Here is a 23,824-nt window from a genome sequence, read left to right as displayed (position 1 = left end):
CGTATCTACCTAGCATCCGAACAATGGAAGTTAGGGAATGCGGCATGCGCAGTTCACACTCAGGCGGCTATGTCTATTGCTGCAAAATGCTTAAACCTTCATAATATCTACGTTTATATATATTATTTTAATGTACCGAAGTATATATGTTATTTCCATGCAGATTTTCTGCGTCATCATACGATGAAAGAGTAATGGAACAGAGAAAAATTCTCTCTGGCGCCGGGATTTGAACCCAGGTTTTCAGCTCTACGTGCTGATGCTTTATCCACTAAGCCACACCGGATACCCACCCCGGCGCCGGACAGAATTGTCTCAGATAAAGTTCCAATTCCTGGGTTCCCTCTAGTGGCCGCCCTCTGCACTACGTCATAGATGTCTATGAACTAGGACTGAAGTCCACACATGTGCTGAGGTGCACTCCTTATGAGTGACTAGTTGGCCGGGATCCGACGGAATAAGCGTCGTCTTAAATCACGAAGTGATTTACGCATATCATATATATTATTTTAATGTACCGAAGTACATATGTTATTTCCATGCAGATATTCTGCGTCATCATACGATGAAAGACTAATGGAACGGAGAAAAATTCTCTCTATCTGCATGGAAATAACATATGTACTTCGGTACATTAAAATAATATATATGATATGCGTAAATCACTTCGTGATTTAAGACGGTGCTTATTCCGTCGGATCCCGGCCAACTAGTCACTCATAACGAGTGCACCTCAGCACATGTGTGGACTTCAGTCCTATGTTCATAGACATCTATGACGTAGTGCAGAGGGCGGCCACTAGAGGGAACCCAGGAATTGGAATTTAATCTGAGACAATTCTGTCCGGCGCCGGGGTGGGTATCCGGTGTGGCTTAGTGGATAAAGCATCAGCACATAGAGCTGAAAACCCAGGTTCAAATCCAGGCGCCGGAGAGAATTTTTCTCCGTTCCATTACTCTTTAATTTGTAATTGTAAATTTAATACTAATTGTAATTTTATTGTTCATATTGTAGTTGGAATCTCCTGGTAGAGGGGCAGAGAAGGCCTCATGGCCTTATCTCTACCAGGTTAAATAAATAAATACTAAATACTGATACTAAATACTTTCATCTACGTTTATGTTTAACATTCAGGAGGGCGTAACTCACTCAATTTAAAAAATATGGCATATGTTTATATGAACTTTTTTCATCACAATGATGCCAGAAATCACATCCCAGAGTACTGCACAATCTTCGTGAATCACCCTGTATAAGAATGAATTTATATACAGAAAAGATAAAAAATATTAGTACCGGTACATTAACTTTCAAAATTAACACTATTAGTAAATTATTGCATTATATAAAGAAAACCATTCAAATAACATAACATATTCAACCATTACAACTCCATAAATATTCACCATATAGATAGATAGACATTTGTTCAGACAGAACAATCATGCTTGGACACAATTTCAAGCAGTGTAATGCATGCTGAACACCTACCTACATGACCATAGCCACAGATTCTCCCAACCTTGTCCTTCGGCAAGCGGGTTTGGAGTTCAGGAATGATAGCATAGAAGCTAGCATGGGGCAGGGAGATGTCATACTTGTACACATAACCATCGTGGAGCAAGCCTTCTGTTATCCCTTCCCTCAGGTTCCACATCAACTATAGAATCAAAGCACACAATTAACAAAACGAGACACAAGACCATCTAGCATTATGCATTCAGACTAGATGTTGATCCTGACAGAAATCACTCGAATCTGTCCATTTGTGAACTTCCGGGAATCGTTTCTTCTTATAAAAACCAGAGAGTTGACAGCCTAAAGGGCAGGCAATATCAAATTACTTCATTCATTCATTTAGTGTTCTGCCCAAGGGCAGGTCTTTCACTGCAAACCCAGCTTTCTCCAATCTTTCCTATTTTCTGCCTTCCTCTTTGTCTCCTTATATGATCCATATATCTTAATGTCGTCTATCATCTGATATCTTCTTCTGCCCCGAACTCTTCTCCTGTACACCATTCCTTTCAGTGCATCCTTCAGTAGGCAGTTTCTTCTCAGCCAGTGACCCAACCAATTCCTTTTCCTCTTCCTGATCAGTTACCAAATTACTTCTAACATGCAAAACCACCTCCAAGTTTCATGACAGTACGTGGCAAGATGCCCTATACTATAGCATCGCAGTCTTAAGGGATCTTGCCTAGAACTCAAGCTAGTTCGAGTCCTTATGGGGAAGGAAATTTCTCATGAAATTTCGGCAGTGTATGGAACCAGTGTCCACCCAATATAGTAATGTATTTGGAGAGCTATGATAGCGAAACCCTGTTTCGAAAACCAGCTATAATATCTGAGAGGATCATCATGCTGATCACACGATATCTCTGTTTTGGTTGAATGATCGTTCACCTCTATTGAGGCATGCTGACGTGAGACCAGCAGTCGGCTGGTCGGACTTGGCCTGGACTGTCGCACCACGGAAAAAAATATATGTGGAGTGATCATATGTTTCATTTCATAATGCTGTAGCAATTGCCCCATGAATGTGACCTAACATTCCATTTTGTCCCGTTTTCACTCAAAACTAATTTCAAATGTTACTCAAACATTGATATCACATCACTGAATGAAATCGTGAACAATACTCAACATTTTATATATATGAGTGACTATAATAGATCATAGAGTTACAGTATTTCAGTTGTTGTTCCGAGTTTATTGAAATGAATTAATCATCAGATGTTAGGTTGTTGTTTAGTCAACTGTCCAAAGACAGGTTTCAACCTCACAAGAGATACCAAAAAGCACCACTTATGAGGCAACTAGGCCAGGAGATAATGGGGTAGAGTGGCAGTTTCTTTCCCTCTCCATTGCATACATCGCCGATTAGCTACATGTTACACCAATCAGACTTCAGATGCATACAAACAATAGTTCTTCCTCTGACACTTATCGTCAAGTGAGATGTACTGCCTGATAATAGATGTAGGGTACATATCAGCCAAAACTCAATCAGAGGATAAGATGTCAGGTATTTTTTAGAAATGGAAGAGCCTAAATTAAAGAACAGATCCAGTACCACAGCAGCAAAGAAGTATTATTTTATTTATTTGTTGGTTATTTTACGACTCTTTTCAACTGCTATGGTTATATAGCGTCTGAATGATGTGAAGGTGATAATGTCAGCAAAATGTGTCTAGGGTCCAGCGCCGAAAGTTACCCAGCATTTACTCCTACTGGGTTGAGGGAAAACCCCGGAAAAAAACCTCAACCAGGTAACTTGTCCCACCAGAATTTGAACCCAGGGCCGCTCATTTCATGGTCAGACATGCTAACTATTACTCCACAGCAGTGGACACAAAGTATGTTATGCTGAGTTTTTCATATCTACCTAGAAGATGCGTGGAAGTATAGACAAGCAGCCTCAAACCAAAATACTTATCACAATTTCTTTGTTATCTGACGCATTTTTAGGCACGACTATGGATCTCCATCTAAGCCTAAGACAACACAAGACATCCACATTAACAAGGGACAAACATAAATTTCCTTGATATAATTTCAATCCTCGACATTGACTTATATACAGCATTAAAAGCGATTTTAACAGAGTCTTCCATTAGGAACGTGACTGAACCCTGCAGCTATTGCACAACCTTTACACATTAGAGCACAAGGGAATAATAGAGATTTTCCAGTGTTCATCACGCTTCTAACAGAAAACTCTGTATTACAAGTACAACACAATGAAACGAAATCATGGATGGAATGGAAAAGTAAGATACATAATAAATTTAATCAAATCCAGTTTAGTTTTTGATAACAGAAGAATTTACAACAAAATTGACCGGTCTATCTTCATTAAAATTTTTATAAACCGAAGTTTTATGACAAAATGGACTAGTTATTTTTAAGAGATTTACAACAGAAGGGACTACTGAACTGTGTAAACACCATATTAACAACAGACAAACGACCATTTCTTTGGTAGAATTGAAGTCCCTGCCTGTATCTTCCACACTCCACCACAGCAGGTTAAAAAAATTAACGCAAACCTGAAGAATTATAATACAGCAATAAAACCGAGTTTACTTGTTGAGGAATTGAAGATTTACAACAAAATGAATCAGTGAATTTTTGTATTAAAAAGAATAAAGTTCATTTTTAGAAACTGAAGTTTCTATAACAAAATGAATCATTGAATTTTCACAAAAAGGGTAATTTACTTTTTGAAAACATGAATATTTATAATAAAATGGGCTGGTGGATTTTTTTATATTTAAAATGAATTTTGTTTTTGAGGAACTGAAGAGTAAAAACTTAACGAGTTTTTGTAAAACATTTTGAAAACCTAGGGATTTAATAAAAGGTGAATTTTTATAAAATAATGGAGATTTATTTTTTTGAAAACCTCCCAATTTAAACAAATTGGACCAATGGATATTTCAATTTTTTTTTCTCTTGTACGGAGAAGGGACCCAAAGGCTTACACTGCAACCTGAGTCTTATTGTGCTTACCACTCCTATACTATGAATGATTGGGTAGCCAAACAACTTCGCTCTTGTACAAGTACAGCATGCCGAACCATGCTTAACCCAGGCTATGGTATGGATGATGATATGTGAATTAATGGTGGCGAAATGATTCCGAGATCCAAAGCTTAAAGTTACCCAGCAATTCTGTTTCAATTGGTTGAGAGAAAACCTCGGAAAAAAACTCCAACCAGGTAACTTGTCCCAACCAGGATTTTAACACAGGCCCACTCGTTTCACGGTCAGATGTGTTAACCGTTATGTTTCATATTTAAAAAGAAGTTTATTTTTGAGAAACTGGAGATTCAAAACGAGATGAGGATTTTTAAAAGAATGGAAAACCTGCGAACTTAAAAGAAAATGGTTAAATGGATTTTAATAAAAAGGCATATTCGTGTTAGAATCAAACAAATTATATAGATTTATATTTGAATTCTCATAATATTAATTAGAAAGTAGTTAGGACATCTATTCGTATTCTGATGAGTATTCATAACACTGAAATCAAATTTAACACTTTTTAGTGTTGACAAGATTTTTACGTGCACAGCAAGGAAACCCAGCACAGAGATGTATTTCCGTCGGATATGACAGAATTAAGTGAAGAAGCGGCCATACACTCATGTAAACAAATTACAGTAAGATTTAAGACAACACAAATGCATGACTTCCCTTACCAAGGTGACAGAAGCCACAACATCGGATGACAGATGTTCCAACCAAAAGTTCAGACACAAGAGGCACAAGATCATAGAGTTTCTTCATGGGAAGAGTCAGGTCGTAAATGAGTAACTGGCCTTCATGTACAAAACCTGCTGGTATGGATTCTCGTAGATGCCATATTGACTGAGAAAACAATTGAAAAAAGTGGATTTAAAAAATGAGAAATTAATGGCAACACGTCCCAAATTTTCATTATCTGTCTGTAGTACGGAATATAATTTTTAACAGTTGATTAGTTAATTTTCAATGCCACGCATTGCATACCAAACCACCATGGTGACTCAGTGCTATCGCATTGGACTTATAAGTAGGGAAAGGAAGTTCATGCATTTGCATATTTGTTCTCTAGTGTGGTGTGAATATGCTGAAAGATTATCTACATGAATCACAAATTTCTGAATATAATGATATTACTTTTATTGTGCATAAAAGTGCATATTTTGCCTTTATTTATAAAAGCATAGTTGATACAATTTGGCCAACATATGAATAGAAGATTACTGTTATTTATTTATTTGCACATAACAAAAATCAGTTGTTTTCCCGAAAAATGACGAAAATTTCGCCCATCTCTTTTCATAAATGAGGCTAATTGGAGCCCGGAGCCTTTCTGGAAACTGTGGATGGAAAATTTTGCCTCTACTCGGGATTAATACAGTCTCATCCAATCCATAGTCTGTTGCATTTCTGACACAGTCAACTCGAATTCTCAGGTTCAATGAATACTGTAAATATGGTTTGTTAATGTCTAATGCTGAGTATCTGTCAACTAATACATAGTCTCTTCTCAACTGATCACAATTATTTAATTAATACTCTGTTTCAGTTTGTATATCTTTTATTAGTACATCAGTGGAATTATTATATTGTCGACACTGGATCACAGAGATTATGAATCAACATGTTTCCACTCTATTCCAATAAAGACCTTCCCAATCGTTAACCGAGATTAAATCTGTTACTAAGGGCTGATAGCAAACTAACAACAGGCCTCGACGTGCAATTTTGTATTTATTCATTCTTATTCATGAACAAAGGGATCCTTTATATGTATTATACCTACTATATGGCACCAGCAATTTTATTTCAATTGTTAGAAGCCATATTTACGATTTATGTTTCTTAAAATTATTCACCTAAGGCCTGAAGTTATCAGACATCCCCATTTCCCGGCGACAATCACCGAATTTTGTTTTCTGTTCTCGGACAAAATTCGTCCTCGGAATGCCCCTATATTTAATAATTTTTTTCCCAGATATACCCAGATTTTCATTGTTAATTAATAATATGGTTTGCATATTGCAGTGATAAATTCTGCTAATGCAGTTTTGCCGCTTTTTCATGATGCAATAATCAAAACTGAAGATGAGGACATATAAATGTTAAAATATCATATATCTCCGGAAATTGTGAAAAAAATATGGTAACCTTACTATAGTTCGAATCGAAACCGAAAGTATGGTAATCATGACACAAGCAACGATAACAATATTACAAATTACGTACCAGTATATAAATTTACATGACTAAAACAATATTTGAAAGAAATAGTATAAACAGTATAATTTTGTCTGTAGATTGTTTTTTCAGTCTAATTATAAACAGGTCACGTTTGTATTTTGCATTTCGGAACCCCTTTTCATGCATCATGTTCCCAAAAAATGCAAAAATGTGTACATATGAAAAACAAACATACTGGTACTATACATTCGTCTTACCCTTAATACTGGAGGCCTTCAGTTAAATTCCATATCACAATTTATTTGTTACCTTATCTGAAACATTTTTAGACAAACAAATAGTAGACACGCGTTAACATATAATAAAATGTTTCAAGTTCAATCTATAAGATTTATCTATTTTGCAAATGTTTATTTGCTATAACATTGTATATAGAATATTAACGTTTTCGCCTTTTCGGCATCATCAGATATTGTTAGGAAACACGTAATCTAAACCTTGAACAAATTAAAAGTATACATTGTAATATGCATGACAAAATAGGTTTTTATGAGTTTTATGTAGTATGTCTTATAAGTAAAAAGGATTATTTAGAAAAAGATTTCCAGGAAATATAAATTTGGAAAGTTGACATGATTTCAGATACATATAACTCATGTTACATAAACACATATGAAATGATTAAAATGACAAGCGTGTTATATTATATCTTGCATTAAATTAACAAAATACGAATATCAGCAATAATTAAATATTGGTGGAAAAGACTTAATTGTTGAATTTGTAATTAATTACCGGGGAATTATGAGTAGAATGGTGATGTGATATCAATACATTATTTAAATGACAATTTATAAAATCGATAATAGGTAATTAATAAAATTAATAATAAATAATGATAAAATTTGATAAAATCTTACGTGTCGTATATTGCCATGCTGTTACAATTAATCAATTAATACACAATCAATAAGTAAGTTTGCAGCAGGATACGAGCATTCACTTTAACATTTATTAGCCATATATTTCTTAGATAAATCATTGAAATATGTATTTTACAGATTCAAGATTTGATGAATGAAGAACAGCCAAATGTATTGCTAAATAACTACTAAGGATTAATTGTAACAGCATGGCAATATACGACACAAGATTTTATCAAATTTTATCATTATTTATTATTAATTTTATTAATTACCTATTATCGATTTTATAAATTGTAATTTAAATAATGTATTGATATCACATCACCATTCTACTCATAATTCCCCGGTAATTAATTACAAATTCAACAATTAAGTCTTTTCCACCAATATTTAATTATTGCTGATATTCGTATTTTGTTAATTTAATGCATGCTTGTCATTTTAATCATTTCATATGTGTTTTTGTAACATGAGTTATATGTATCTGAAATCATATCGGCTTTCCAAATTTATATTTCCTGGAAATATTTTTCTAAATAAACCTTTTTACTTATAAGACATACTACATAAAACTCATGAAAATCTATTTTGTCATGCATATTACAATGTATATTTTTAATTTGTTCAAGGTTTAGATTACGTGTTTCCTAACAATATCTGATGATGCCAAAAAGGCGAAAACGTTAATATTCTATATACAATGTTATAGCAAATAAACATTTGCAAAATAGATAAATCTTATAGATTGAACTTGAAACATTTTATTATATTAAATTAGATTTATCTGAAGACAAAATGAATTTTAAAATACCCGTTAACATGCAATAAGCACAACTATTGGCTTCCATGTGAAGCAACACAAGACATCCATATTACCAAGGAAGAAACATTTATCTCCTGTATAAATCTGAATTCACGCCCATGCGTGGATTACATGTAACATTAAAACACTGGTTTAACCATTACAAATACATCAACATCGACAAAAGGAAATTGTTAGTAGACACCTGAAGGAACATAATAAATTCAGTCAAATCGAGTTTATTTTTTGAGAACTGGAGGATTTACAACAGCGATGTCATATCGTACTATTATGTGCTGTACTCCAATTTCGTTCCAGCAACAGCATATGTTCAAATCTTACCTCCCTTGATATGCCTCTCCTACCTGCAGTCTTATGATAGACGTAATAGGGAAGTACAAATTTAACACAGTGCATCACTCGACCTCATGCTAAAAAGTACAGAGCATTGAAGTCATAATTACAATATCCTCAGTTACTTGAATTTCTTTCAGAAATATTTTCAATGTTCGGCAGTATGTATAGATGTAAACAGTGTTTTCTTTCATGAAACTAGGCCAAGTAGTCCATTGACAATCATTACATTCGGTTTTCAGTATTGCAACTGGTAATGTAATATTAACTGATGACTGTAGAGAATGCTGCATCTAAAAATAAATGTCAAACGTATGCAGCAGGTTATTCAAGTGAGAAAAATGAACTCTTGTAATTTAAGAAAATGTGTTTTGACATTATACACATTGCAATTGCAATAGGTGAGCAAAGAAATGAAAGTTTAGGAAAGAATTGCCTGTTTGTTTTTCATTGTTTGCATATGTATTGACGTACCAGTATGTTTCTTTCAATGCCTTGTGCGATAGTATAAATAAAGTACACACTGTTTCCTACTAGAAGAATTAATTCATTCATAGTTTTCTGTCCAAGGGCAGATCTTTCACTGCGAAACCAGCATATTCCCCAATCTTTCCTATTCTGTGCCTTCCTCTTAGTCTCCACATATGATACATATACCTTAATGTCGTCTACTTAGAAGAATATACTATATTACTTAACGTGAAGTACTGTTATTTTATAAATAAATATTCAAGAAATCATAATTTTGTATCACAAATATTTCAATTTTCAAATAATGTTTGTGTCTTATGCCTTTGTCTTTTATACAAGCTGCTATATAAATTCACTACATCGGAATATGTGTTATATGTCTTTCTCGTGTTAAATATTACTGTACCTGGTTAACATGTTTCGGTCTGTTATTGACCTTCTTCAGAACTGGTTGTTGCTGGTCTTGGCGCCTTTTGTTTTGTTTTCTGTGGGGGTGTGTTTGTGTGGTGTAATGTGGAGTCAAAGAGTGTGTGTGTGTGTGTGTGTGCTGAAATTGAGTTGTGTGTTGAGAATTTCATTTGGATGTGTTTTTGTGTGTCTGGATATTTCGTATTGTTCTAGTGTGTTTAGTTTCTGGCTTTTTGGTTGGATGTGTAGAATTTCCATGTCTATGTTGAAAACACACTAAACACACTAGAACAATACGAAATATACAGACACACAAAAACACATCCAAATGAAATTCTCAACACACAACTCAATTTCAGAACACATACACTCTTTAACTTCACATTACACCACACAAACATACCCCCACAGGAAATAAAACAAAAGACGCCAAGACCAGCAACAACCAATTCTGAAGAAGGTCAATAACAGCTCGAAACATGTTAACCAGGTACAGTAATATTTAACACGAAAGACATATAATACATAATATTCCGAAGTGATATAATGTTAAAAGTTGTGTAATCACGATGTATAAATTCATTACAATTTACTGTTAATGATTCTTACTGTACATGACGTATCTCAGGCACGCATCACACAAATTGTCTCATTTGTATGATTGTGATTTTTCCTACAACTACAAACCCTTTCTTGCTGTAACACTTTCTACATTCCTGCCTGAACGCTGAGTAGTCGTACAGTCATGTGCTGTTTTTTAAGACAGAGCATACGGTGAAGCAAATATCTTCAAAATCATAAGATATCGTACTGATATTGTGACACCACTGATTTACAACAAAGTGGACTGGTGAATTTTCATTAAAATTTTCATAAACTGAAGATTCATAACAAAATGCACTAATGCATTTTTATAGAAGGGATATTCTTACAACTCTAAGAAAAACAAAAGGGACCCCTGAATTGCATAAACATTGTGCATTAACAAACATTCGTCTATGCAAATCTAGCTTTCAGGTAAAGCTCACTGTGAAGCAGACTTGAATCATTTCAAGGAAAAAATTGTTCCGGGATCGATACCCGGGCCCGGAACAATTTTTCCCTTGAAATTATTCAAACATTCGGCTCCTGATAGCATTCAAATCTCTGAGTTTCTTTCAAAATGCTGTGACTTAATCATTACATATGTGTACGTACATCATAGCTGGTAAGAAAAGATTAATGGAAACTTGGAAACCAGAACATTTATAGCGCAGTTCCATTTTTAAATAAGAAGATCCAATTTTAGGAAACTGAAGAATTAAAAACGGAATGGATCAGTGAATTTTCATGAAAAAGAAAAATTTATTTCTTGAAAATTTTAATATTTCCAATAATGTGCCCCAACGTTGACAACCAGCAGGCCCTTGCAGTCGAAAAACGTTATCATTACTTTCCTGCAGTGACCTGCATTCTCTTATGTCACTCCAACACACATGAACATGACGTGCAGTCATAGGCAGAGAGAGAACTGTTTCCTTAGGGGGGAGGGGGGCAAGCAAAACCATAGAATTCCCATATAACGGGATTATGGGGGACATCATTTACTTCCTCCCCCCGTTATAGCTTGACCATGGCACAGTATATCGGAATATGATCATTTAATAAAGGTATTTTCGGGGGGCATATTTCTTACAGTGTTACATCCATATCCGCGATGTTTCGGACCAAGTTGTATACGGCTTGAACTGTAGGGCATAACTTAAAACATTCTCCCTCTTTTTGTCTCCCATACAGAAACACATGCATGCAACAATAAAACTACGTAAGTGCTAACAGAAACTTCTTTATATGAAGCTTATCTTCCTGAAGATATTACATGAAATGTAAACTCTAATTATTTTATTATAATCTCGTCTTTAAGTTTACACATTATACCAAGATCACTTTTCTTTTTTCTGCATTATTGTGTAGTGTTATTCAAACATCTCCAAGTGGCGGCCTGAACACCTGCAGAATTCTAACACATGAGTACAGGCTGTTACAAAAAAAAACATTACAGTACTTCCATTCCTTATATGAGGTATAGAAATTCTTATACATTCAAATATTTAAAATAAATATTATAGTCCAGACGCATGGTCTGAAGACATTAATTCATCAATTTAAGCACAGAAACTTAATCATAAACAAAAGCAAAAAACATCTTCTGAATTCAATATTTTCTAACGTTAATAGAAAAAAAAAGAGTTCAGAGAAGTTTGGGGGGCAATGCCCCCATGCCCTCCCATAACTTCGCCTATGTGTACAGTGTTCACTGTACAAAACAGACATGCGATGATATTTTCTCGTCCTCCAGCTTCCTCAGCAGTTTAAAAGCGAACCACTCGTCTCTGCTCTTCTTTACTCAGATGTTGGACTAAAACATGTATCAATAATGTTACTTACAGCGCAAAAAACAAACGAATATGCAGACATTCTATGAGTAAAACTCCAAAAGTGTAGATCATTTTTCCGTCACAGGTGTTGTCTGTTGTGCCCTATAGTAGATGGATCACATTACACCAGAATGATGATGGTTAATGGAGAAATGGTGGAATTCTGGCAGGAAAAAACGGGAATATTACACGAAAACTTGCCACAAACTCTACTTTGACTCATCAGCATTTTAAATTCAAGTTCCAGTAAGTATAAAAGTGCTCTAGCTGTGTGGAAAATGTTCACACTCAAATAAGACACCAATGCTTTCCCTCCATCCCTCCTTTAAGATGAGACTGTAACAGGTTGCAACGAACCATCCTCTATATGACTCAAATTGTTATTGAAATTAAGTAAACAAAGATATCCAGTACAGAGCTGTCTTAGTAGTTAAAGCTATCTGTTCTTAAAAGAATGTGCCGACTTCAGACAGTACTGTGCAGGGTTGTGTATATACAGTGCAGAGCAGAGAATACTGTTTACCAATATGACCAAATCCAGAACATCGGATAGCAGAGGTCCCAGCCAGGCGCTCAGATACCAAAGGTACGGGATCATAAAATTTCTCGAGAGGTAGAGTTACATCATAGAGGTAATAGTGACCTTCTGACATCATGCCATTTGGAATGGACTCGCGCAGATTCCAGATTGACTGAGGAAAACAAAATTATGAAGTTTATTTTTCATATTTATTCATTTATCTTTTACAGTTAAAAATTCTTGTACGGTATGATAAAACACAACACAATACAACAAAACATATTAAATATAAGAGATCAAGGAACTTCCCATTTTAATCATCAGGAGAAATGTAGTGACTGGATAAATTATTTTCTTTAGTTGGTTTTTTTCGATGCTTTATCAACTGCTATGGTTATCTAGCGTCTAAGTGATATGAAGGTGATAATGCTAGCGAGATGAGTCCAGGGTTCAATGCTGAAAGTTACCCAGCATTTAATCTCAATGTATTGAGGGAAAACCTAGGAAAAAAACCTCAACCAGGTAACTTGTACAAAGATAAATGATTAAAACTAGTAATTTACATTACCTGTAAATTACTAAATACTTCTATTTATGAAAACATTGGAAAAGTTAGTTATTATTTGATTTGATTGGTCAGTTGGTTTGGTTTGTCAGTCAATTTGGTTTGACTTTATTACTCAATCAGTTTGATTTGGTTTCGTTGGTCTGCCAGTTGGTCTAATTTAGTTTGGTTGGCCAGTCAGTCAGTCTGATTTGGTTTGGGTGGTCAGTCAATCAGTATAATCTGATTTGACTGGTTGGTGAGTCAGTTTGGTTTGGGTGATCAGTCAGTCAGTTTGGTTTGGTTTGATTTGACTGGTTAGTTAGTCAATTTGGTTTGGCAGCTTAGTCAGTCCGTTTGGTTTGGCTTGGCTTGATTGGTCAGTCTGTTTGGTATAATTAGTTAATCAGTCAGTTTGATTTGGTTTGGTTGGTTAGTCAGTTGGTCTGATTTGATTTGGTTGGTTAGTCATTTGGTCTGATTTGATTTGGTTGGTTAGCTAGCTTGATTGTGTTTGGTTGCTCAGTCAGTAACTTAGTCTGATTGGTTTTTTGGTCGGATTTGTTTCTAATATCTCTAGATATGCTCAGCCAGATCATTCTAAATTCCTACTAATTTCTCAAGTGTTTAATTTAATTCCTATGATAAGGGCGCAATTCATTACCTTCAATGATAGGGTAACGGTTAATGATGAACACAGCAGAGGTTTATTTTCACAACATACCTGCTTTTAGATACCAGAGAGCACAATCAGGTGACAGCTGGCAGAACCATCTGCACTTTATTATACGTAGGAACTATTGGTGGATAATACAAAACCCTTTGAGAATTTTGTTTATAATATTAATACGTAAAATGTCGTAAAGTTATTTCTTACTCCAAAACTTAATGTGACATAAAGCTCCTCGGCAATACTTTCTTCCCAGAGAAATTCGTACATGCATCATATTATTTTAGTTGGCATTCACATTACTGAGTATCAACCAAGGATAACTAACAACTTACACTGACAAGTGTAAAATAGGAATAAAAATAATGTATTTCCTTTTAACCCTTTCCACTCGAATGAGTATATTTCGAATCACTAACATTTCTATAATCTCTGACTCATATGATTTGCCTCATGATTCCATTTGGTATCCTCAGAAGTAGTTTTGTTCTTTACCGATTAGAGTGCAGCACCCGCCACTTCCTTGGCCAGCTGTTATGAGGAAGAGAATTGGTTTGTTTTTTTGTTTCTCCATGGTGTCTCTATGATCACGTGCACCCATAATTGTGGAAAGTCAAAAACTAATTCTAAACTAAAATGTGAATTATAAATTGAGAATATTATCATTTGTTTTTCAATTTCCCTTACAAATAAAAAATCCGACAAAAGGAATGAAACAGATTACACAAATGCAGGAAACTGATGGAAAGTGATATGAAAAATAACTATGATGCATAAACTGTGCCTCTTATGCCTTATAAATTGTGAAAAATACACTGTGTTGTAGGTAAACAACGAATTACCTCTTCAACCCTATTAAGATACACGAACACAGGAAAGTAGTTTTCATACTTCCGACTTCGGGACTAGGATACAATGTGGTCAGTGCCACATTCTGTCCCTCTTTTACACTATGGTAAGGCTCCGAATGCAGTTTTATAAAAAAATATGCGAAGTAGCATAAGTGGATTCTGAAGTAGTTCTGTAAATTACGACAAAATTAAATATCCTACCGGTACCTTCTCTTATGACTGAGACAAGACTTTTTCGGTCTATACAATCTGGCACTCCCAACTGAATTAACTTGGTTCTCAAACACGTTAAATAAAAGATAGTATTCGTGTACACGTCATCTAGGCGAACAGGAGACAGACATAGTACACGAACTGATGACTAACAAAACCTTTCATATCATTCCTGTATCTAAATACAGAGAGCAAAGCAATCTATACCAGAATACTGTATATTAACTGTTGGTAAACAATTCAAAGGCTGCTGAGAATTCTGCCAACAGCATTAATTAATCAAATGTTGCAATTTTCTTCTATATGTCATAAATTGTGTGTGACATCGGACCCTTGGAGGAAGCCATATTTTATCACCCCTGACCAAGTATGAACCTGAGTTACAGAGAAAAGTTCATCTTTCTTAACTTTGAACGAACTTACGGGTATACACTACTAAGTTTTAGTAAAGTGTGTAATGTAAGGGTTCAATTCATTACTTGTATATACTTTGTCTGTGATCTATTATATAATAAATATCATATCACTACTAAGTTTTAAAACTTTACAATTTTTATCCGATTTCAATGAAATTTTAATTATTATTATTTCCTTTCATTAAGATTAGACGATGTTGAAATTTTCAGATTTTTTGATTTGTAAATTTCGTCCATGAAAATTAAATACAAACAGAGAGTTGATGGAGATGTTTGAAGAATCAAACATAATATTCGTTATTAGAAAAGGAAGGCCTAAATGGTTGGACCGTGTAGAGTGGATGCCAGACTCTAGGTTACCCAGGTGAGCATTGTATGGAGTGGAATAAGACGAAGAGGAAAACCCAGGCTTAGGTGGTTACAAGATGTGGAGGATGATTTAAGGAAGAATGGAGTTAGGAGGTGGAGGAGAATGGCACAGAACAGTATGGAATGACTACAAATATTGGAGAAGGTCCAACCCCTCAATGGGCTAAAGCATCAGTTGTGAATGAATGTTGAAAAAAATTAAATACAAAAATGTACATCTTACCAATAAATCAGATTACACATGAATAAATCAAGATAGTTTATAGTCTCACGTCTTAATATGTAGCTGAATAATTGAGTAATGATATTGTGTAGTTGTTTTTTTATCATTTGTAGTTTGTAATAAAAAATTATTTTTGAACAATTTTTTACATTTACATTATGCATAAAAAAGAATAAAAATTTCCATAGAATACAGTGTTTAAAATGTGTCGCAAAAATGTCATTACATTATATTACTTAGTTTGAGCAATCTGATTTCCTATATTGAAAAATGTAAAAAATTTCATATGGGGAAACTGCATTTAAAGGTACAGTAACTACCTGATGGACAGGTTAGCTTATGGGCCTATAAAAGAATTAATATTTGAGTCACCTACAATTCGAATAATGAAATGAAACTTTGCACAAATACTTCTCTGAGACAAAATTATTTTTCTGGTGGGAAAATTGAAAAATGATAAAAATTGAAATGCTTCACCAGAATTCAGTAGCATATACCCTTAATTTATCAAAACCAGTGACTGAATGTGGTTAAGGCATACCTTGATTCTCGATGGCTCACTAGCAACTGTTCCATCAAGGACAACTCCATTAGCCATTGAAGCCTCCAAGAACTTGTTGAGTTTCTCCTCATCGTGGGCGCCATTGCTGCCAGATGTCTCGATTAGCATATAAAATGGAAATTCTCCAATGGGTCGCTGAAGCTTGAGATTTGTTGTTGCTGCATCCAATGACAAAGCATCCATCATCTCACAGGATGACAGAATTTCACCTAGTCCATGTCTCGCATCTCTGTATGTGTGCAAGACATCATCAAACTTTTCCAATCCTGAAAGAGTACCAATCATAGCATTTACAAATGTAGTCTTGTAGTTTTCCTTTTCTTCGGGAACTTTTGACTATGGTTAGTTGGTTTCCAGTGCCTTTGAATATAGTCAACTGTAAATTCATTGAAATTTTGCTAGCCAGGCAGTTAGATTCACTTTTAAGATAGATGGGTTAAATGTACCGAATTTATGTAGGGCATTTAAAATCATCTTACATTTAATTCTGCTCGTAGAATAACTTGCATCTGTGCAATTTTCATCAAATAAAAAGCTAATAAATTGCAATAAATGATGGATATACAGTCACTTTCCGTGCATTTCTTTTTTCAGCTCAGGACTTTTAAATTTAAAATAAACATTTTTGTAGTGGCCAGGATAACTATAGGACTAACTATGGGCACTCCAGTCACCACACCAGCTTATAGTTCCCTGAACTTCTAATGTGGTCGTTTGAATTATCGTATTTACTTGCATAATAGGCATCATCGCATAATGTACGCACCCAAATTTTGACAGTAATATGTAGGAAAAAAAATTCCGCATAATGCATGCATTACATTTTCAATTGCTACTTGTGGGTAATATACAATCGTAATGTTGGATGTGCTCATCATGTTTAGATTTTTAAAACAAAGAATTAATTTATTATGATTGGTCCATTTTTAAATAAAAAATGGTCCATTTTGAATCTTGCATACACTACTTTTAACACTTGATATAAGTAATTGATTAACTAGCGGACTTACTCGTGTTAATTATGTAAGTTTGTGCGCTTATAGCTGTTTCGGTGCTTCATCACACCATCCTCAGAGCCTACTAATCTCGGCGTCATCTCGAACTTCTCTGCCTGTTATGTGGGTGTGTTTGATTGTTGAAAGGTGTTGAAAAGTGGAGTCAAATAGTGTGTGTGTACTGAAATTGATCTGTGTGTTGAGAATTTGAACGGGGTGTATATTTCGTATTGTTCTAGTGTGTTGAGTTTTTGGTTCTTGGGTTGTATGTGTAGGATTTCCATGTCCGCATTTATGTTATTGTATGTATGGTTAGCATTGGTTATATAATCAGCGTATGTAGATGTATTGTGTCCTCTGGTTATTGTGTATACAAACTCACATGTAATAGTTGCGACAAGTTCTACATAGGACAGACAGGCAGATCATTCCAAATACGCTACAAAGAACACATTAAAGCAATAACCAGAGGACACAATACATCTACATACACCAATCACATAACCAATGCTAACCATACATACAATAACATAAATGCGGACATGGACATCCTACACATACAACCCAAGAACCAAAAACTCAACACACTAGAACAATACGAAATATACAAACACACTAAAACACACCCCGATCAAATTCTCAACACACAGATCAATTTCAGTACACACACACTATTTGACTCCACTTTTCAACACCTTTCAACAATCAAACGCACCCACATAACAGGCAGAGAAGTTCGAGATGACGCCGAGATCTAGTAGGCTCTGAGGATGGTATGATGAAGCACCGAAACAGCTGTAAGACGCACAAACTTACATAATTAACACGGGTAAGTCCGCTAGTTAATCAGTTACTTATAAAAAATGGATTATGACTGGTTCATTTTAATAGTATAAAAACGTTCAACTGCTGTGGTTATCTAGCATCTGAATGAAATGAAGGTGATAATGCCAGCGAAATGAGTCAAGGTCCAACACCGAAAGTTACCCAGCATTTTCTCTTAATGGGTTGAGGAAAAACCCCGGAAAAAACCTCAACTAGGTAACTTGTCTCAACCAGGATTTTAACCTGGGTCCACTTGTTTCACGGTCAGGCAGACGAACCGTTACTATATAGCGGTGCTTCAACGTGCTATGAGTAGCGTCAATGTCTGTTGTTCTCTTGTAGTGTTGCTTGCTTCAGTTGTATTCTGTAGTTATTATTGTGTTGCTTTATAATGAACCCCAATTAGTGTAAATATACAAGTTACTCGGCAAATTCCAAGCTGAAAGTAATTAAATTTGCAGAAGTGTGTAGAAATAAGGACACTGAGAGTCAGGTAGTTATAATTTTCTTTCCCTAAATAGTTTCCTCACATACAATACGCACTCTGGATTTTTAATCCAAAAATTATGAAAAGAAGTGCGTGTATTAAGAGAGTAAATACAGTAAATTGATCTACACATCTGACTTCATATGGACGAATGACAAAGAGTCAAGTACCCTCCATTAACAAAAAAATAAATAAATAAATATAAAAGAGATTATTATTCTGGTATCTTCACTGTGTCAAAGAACCATTGTTTTTATAAATTATACTTCGATTTTTTTTTCAGTTCTTCGTTGTTATTTTGTTAATGCCCAAGTTTCTGAATTTTCTGTCACTGGGAGAATTATCATCACTTTTAGAACTTAGCAAATGTCTAATCTTGTTTTTCCTGGCAAAGTCCAATCTGGCATAACACTAAACATGTGAACATCATACAGTCACTAACCCATTCCTTAATTTCTTAAAATACAGTTGAATCTCTGATTACGAAAGTAAAAGTTACCCAGAAAAGCAACGTTGACTGCCTTGGGGCTTGGTGGACAGTGAACAGCCACTTTGGTAACAATACCCAGCGTCCCTTCTGACCCGATAAACAGATGCTTCAGGTGGAAGCCAGTGTTATCTTTCTTCAGTGAGCTCAAGCAGTCTATTATCTCACCATCAGCTTTCACCTGTAATATACTAAATGTCATTATCGCAGTAAATCACTTTATTATATAAATACTCACTTCAGTCATTTCTGTTTAGGTTTGCTATCTATTTCTTTAGTAAAAATAAGAAAGACCAGCAAATCGACATTTCACTTAAATAATCAATATAATCAATTTTTCTAAAGCAGCTATAACTGCTATGACTAGAGCCCGGTTGTTTGGCAAAATGCCTTTATCACTACATGGAAGAATATCATTATTTTCATAGATATAAATGCGATTTAGGGTAAATCAAAGTGATAGGGCCTATTTTTATTTTGCCTTTTTAAGGTGTTCCTTACTAATTCAATAATTTTCTTACTAATTAAATGCCTTTTTTGTTTTGTTATTTTAAAACAATATTTCTTGTTTATTTGCAATTTTCTAATTAATTGTAATTAAATGTGTATGAAATTTAAATCTATGAAACCAAGACTCACTTTACTAACAATAGTAAAAAAAAGTAATTTATTTTGGTGCTTAATCTGCTAACAATCGTGCTTTAATACTATTGGTGTAATTTGAATAATGATCGAAAATCCACAATTACAAATATAATGTCACTCATGTCTTCACGATACCAACAATCAGCTTTATATTTTTAAATATTAAACTCGTTCTCATGGAAGTTGTCACGTAGCATTTTCAATTGTTTGCTTTCATATTTTCAAATCTTACTGTTACAATTTTGTGCTATACGTGTTTATTATTGTAGAGAAAGAAATATGAGTGAGGAATAGTCAGTTATTGTATAAGATGTCAGAATGTATAAGACAATTTAGCTACAATGCCTAAGTTCAGTAAACCATTGAAAAATAAACTTCATGCTTACGTTAGCGAATTTAGTGTCCATATGTTTCAACCCTTGGAACAGCTTTGTTATGTAAGGCTTCTGAAAAGCCAGTTAATCACGAATAAAAGTGTTTTATGAGTCAACATGTGTCAACTACTAGTAAAAATGTAAGTTATGTTGATATAATTTAAATTTATTGCTAAAATATATTACGTCCCTTTTTCAAAATTTATTGTGCCTTTTTTTTTACGTTTTTTACTGCCTTTTTTTTTTTTTTTTTTTTTTTGCCTGTCTTTTAACTGTTACAAATGTCTAAACATCCGGGCTCTAGCTATAACAATCAATCACTCATCTAAAAGTAAAAAAAATAACTGATTGTTGGAAAATTAAACACCCTGATAAAGCTTAACAAAGGGTTGTACTTTATTTTTAAATGTATCATTTGTTCCGTATTCTCTCTGCAAATCATATTGCATTTCATTTTTAATTTAACCTCTGCTATGTATTCTGGATCCTAGTGGTCAGCCGTAGATGTCAGCCAGATGTCTCAAATTGTGGAATTTGTGTGTAGGATCCTAAACAGTCACTCTGTGAGCCCATTTGTTGGGGGTATTCTTATGTAAACCTTATTTTTAGTTTCAGAGTTTTCATAGTGTCATGACTTTGAATAAACCCATAATATAGTAGCTTATTTTCAAAACGATCCTTGCCCATTCCTATAACTTTGTGGAAAATCACGAAAAACGTTTTTAGGTCTAACATTTCTTACCAGATAGGCAAGAGACATTATGAAACCAAAGAGGTTGGGTACATTTCGAATGAAAGGGGAGCATGAGACTATTTGATTCCAAAGCTGGAACTCTTATATTGTCGCAACTTTGCTGTGGATAAGAGTCAGATTTTTAGTGGTTTAAAAGGAATTCTGAATCCAAATCATGACAATTGTATGTAGAGTTATAGTTGAAGAATGCATGGACACAGGAAGCTCGTTTTCGTTATCAGGTGGACAAGAGAAGTTTTGAAAATGAACTTCTCTTCCCCCCCCCCCCCACATGCTGCCACATACTCACTGCTTCAATTCCCAGTACACTGCCCTGCAGACTACCATAGCGAATCAGACGAATTCCTCCTGCATTGGTAGAAACATTTCCACCTATCTGACAAGTGCCCTTTGCTCCCAAGTCCAGTGGCATCATAAAACCCCGATCAGAAAGATAAGAGTCTAAATTCTCTAATATACAGCCTGCCTGGCATATTAGAACACCTGAAAAATAAGACATATTTTATCAGAGAGATTCCTAGAAAATATACAAAACTTTACTTGATGCCATCAGTGTGAGTATAATTCACTAAGAAGTTTTGTAAAGTGAAACATTTCGATCAAATTTAGTAGAGCTGTTTCTAATAAACATGGACCCAGTGTGATTTCAAACTACTTTCCTCAGGGAAGAAAATGAAAGTCTGCAGGAAAATGGTGGAAGTTAGTAAGGGACAGCATCTTTTTCTCCATGATAATGCTTTGTACTTCAGTTGAATGCACAGTCATCATCCAAATGCTTATAGTATCTTTTGATGAAAAATTTAATCTCTTATCCCCAACACAATATTTATAGGAAAGTCACTGAAGCTTTTAAGTATGTTTGCTTTTGCTAAGATAAACTTCATCTTTATTTAACACTGCTGTACGTATCAACTACTAAGTTATTTAGTGTCGATGGAACCAGTGATAATGTGGTAGTATTTGGCAAGATGAGAACGATGATTCATCATGGAATTACCTGACATTCGTTTTACATTTGGGGGAAAAACTCAACCAAGTAATCAGCCTAAGATGATATCAAATCCATATCTGAGCGCAACTCTTGGTCAATAGGAAAAATTCACTATAGCATGAACTAATACAGGTGGCCCAAAAATATTTGACTTAGATATAATTACATGTATAAAAACCTTTAATTTTGGTTTTTAACAACCAGGTCCTCTAAATTATATCTTGTGATAATGTAGGCTAACTCAAAACGAGAGATGGTGAATATTAATCATACAAAATGCAAAGTAGTAACAAACAAGCAAATAGTTTCTGAAACACAAAAATGGTTGTATCTAGAAAACAGAGTGAAATCAGACCTATGTTTGCTTCAACATTTTTTTGTTGTATTAGTTACCATACAGAATCCCTCTGATTAAGGTTCTGGCTGATATGTACATCTACTATGTATTATCAGGCAGTATATCTCACTTGATGATATGTCTCAGAGGAAGAACAATTGTTTGTATGCATCTGAAGTCTGATTATTATGTGTGCATTTCGAACTGACTGCTCAAGGTCAAGTAATGGACTGCATTTGCCACGTGTGCTTACGCCAATCCTGGGCCATTCTTCTCAAAGTCAGCTGGGACAACCAGAATTACCAGTGCTTCAGTTCACAGTTTTCAATTCAGTGATTCGAGCGTGGTTTGTACGTGACCTTGAGCCTCCAGTTCGAAATGCACAGATAATAGTGTAATGTGTAACTAGTCAGAGATGTATGCAATGGAGGGGGAAAGGAACTGGGCACCCTACCCCATTATTTCCTGGCTTAGTTGCCTCAATGACGATGTCTTATTGGTGACACTTGTCTTCGGACAGTTGATCAACAACAACATCGCAGATAAAGAGTTGAAACTATGGATTGAATATTCCATGTTACCTGAGAGATCATCCAGGCTGATAATTTTGTTCATGAGACTGGTGGAAATGATAACCTCATCGAACACAGGTACACTGCCTCCAACCAGACCAGTGTTGCCACCTTGTGGGCAAACTGCCAAGTTCTCAGCATTGCAGTACTTGAGGATTGCCGACACCTCTTCTGTTGTCTTTGGCTTCAGCACAACCTGGCTGGCACCTGCAGAAAGCGAAACTTATATAAAAACAGTATGAAAAAGCAAGTCATTTTCAAATAAGACTACAATTATCGTACTTCAATAATAAGTAACTTTTGATGTACGAGACCTGTCCAGAAAATATCCAGCCTTTTTTTAATACTTCAAGAACAAGTTGCATGGCCTTAATGTAGCTTAGAAGTCAGTAAGATGGGCCCCTACTGCGCATGCGTGTACACTGTACATGCTTCTCACCCAAGTGAGAAGATCAGGGATTCTGCTTCAAGTTTTGCTTCCTACTTGGACGTCTATACGTGGAACCTATTCAGATGATTAAGAAGTCTTCCAGTGACGTTTCAGTGAGTGAAACCCAGACAAAATTGTGGTACTGACGCTTTAAAAACATGGCCAGTAACCTTTTAAAAGCGATGCAAGTTCTGGAAGGCCTTCAACAAGCAGAAAACTTCAAAATACTAAATGTGCATAGACTGCAATCAATGATTTGTGATTGACAGTGTGAGAATTAGGTGGCCTCAGGATTTTATAAGCTATTGATTCAGAAATTTTGATGGAGGATCTTGAGCAAGTGGTAACTGTCATCATCATCATCATCATCATCATCATCATCATCATATCAACATCTCACGCAGTTTTTTATTGTTAATTTTCTGACAAAACATTGTCTCACTCAGACCTGTTAGCACTAACACAGTGC

General features: G+C 34.9%; 1 protein-coding gene across 8 annotated transcripts in view; it reads right to left on the bottom strand.

The window, feature by feature from the left end:
- The window catches only part of D2hgdh (D-2-hydroxyglutaric acid dehydrogenase), a 270,875-nt gene that overhangs the window by 6,903 nt on the left and 240,148 nt on the right, over positions 1-23,824 (bottom strand). For 6 of the 8 annotated variants that reach the window (XM_069835982.1, XM_069835974.1, XM_069835976.1 and 3 more), the window contains exons 3-7: positions 22,935-23,132; positions 21,315-21,508; positions 19,265-19,433; positions 16,438-16,724; positions 1,493-1,661 (exon numbers count right to left, since the gene is read on the bottom strand). In XM_069835982.1, coding sequence (XP_069692083.1) covers positions 1,493-1,661; positions 16,438-16,724; positions 19,265-19,433; positions 21,315-21,508; positions 22,935-23,132 — 1,017 coding nt within the window. Of the gene's footprint in view, positions 1-1,492; positions 1,662-5,205; positions 5,375-12,613; positions 12,783-16,437; positions 16,725-19,264; positions 19,434-21,314; positions 21,509-22,934; positions 23,133-23,824 lie in introns of all 8 variants that reach the window. The other 2 variants (XM_069835979.1, XM_069835981.1) reach the window with 2 other exon arrangements.

The sequence above is a fragment of the Periplaneta americana genome, chromosome 9 (assembly GCF_040183065.1).
Source record: "Periplaneta americana isolate PAMFEO1 chromosome 9, P.americana_PAMFEO1_priV1, whole genome shotgun sequence".
Lineage (NCBI taxonomy): Eukaryota > Metazoa > Arthropoda > Insecta > Blattodea > Blattidae > Periplaneta > Periplaneta americana.
Note: the sequence above shows the minus strand (reverse complement) of the source record. Positions and strands in the feature narration are given on the sequence as shown.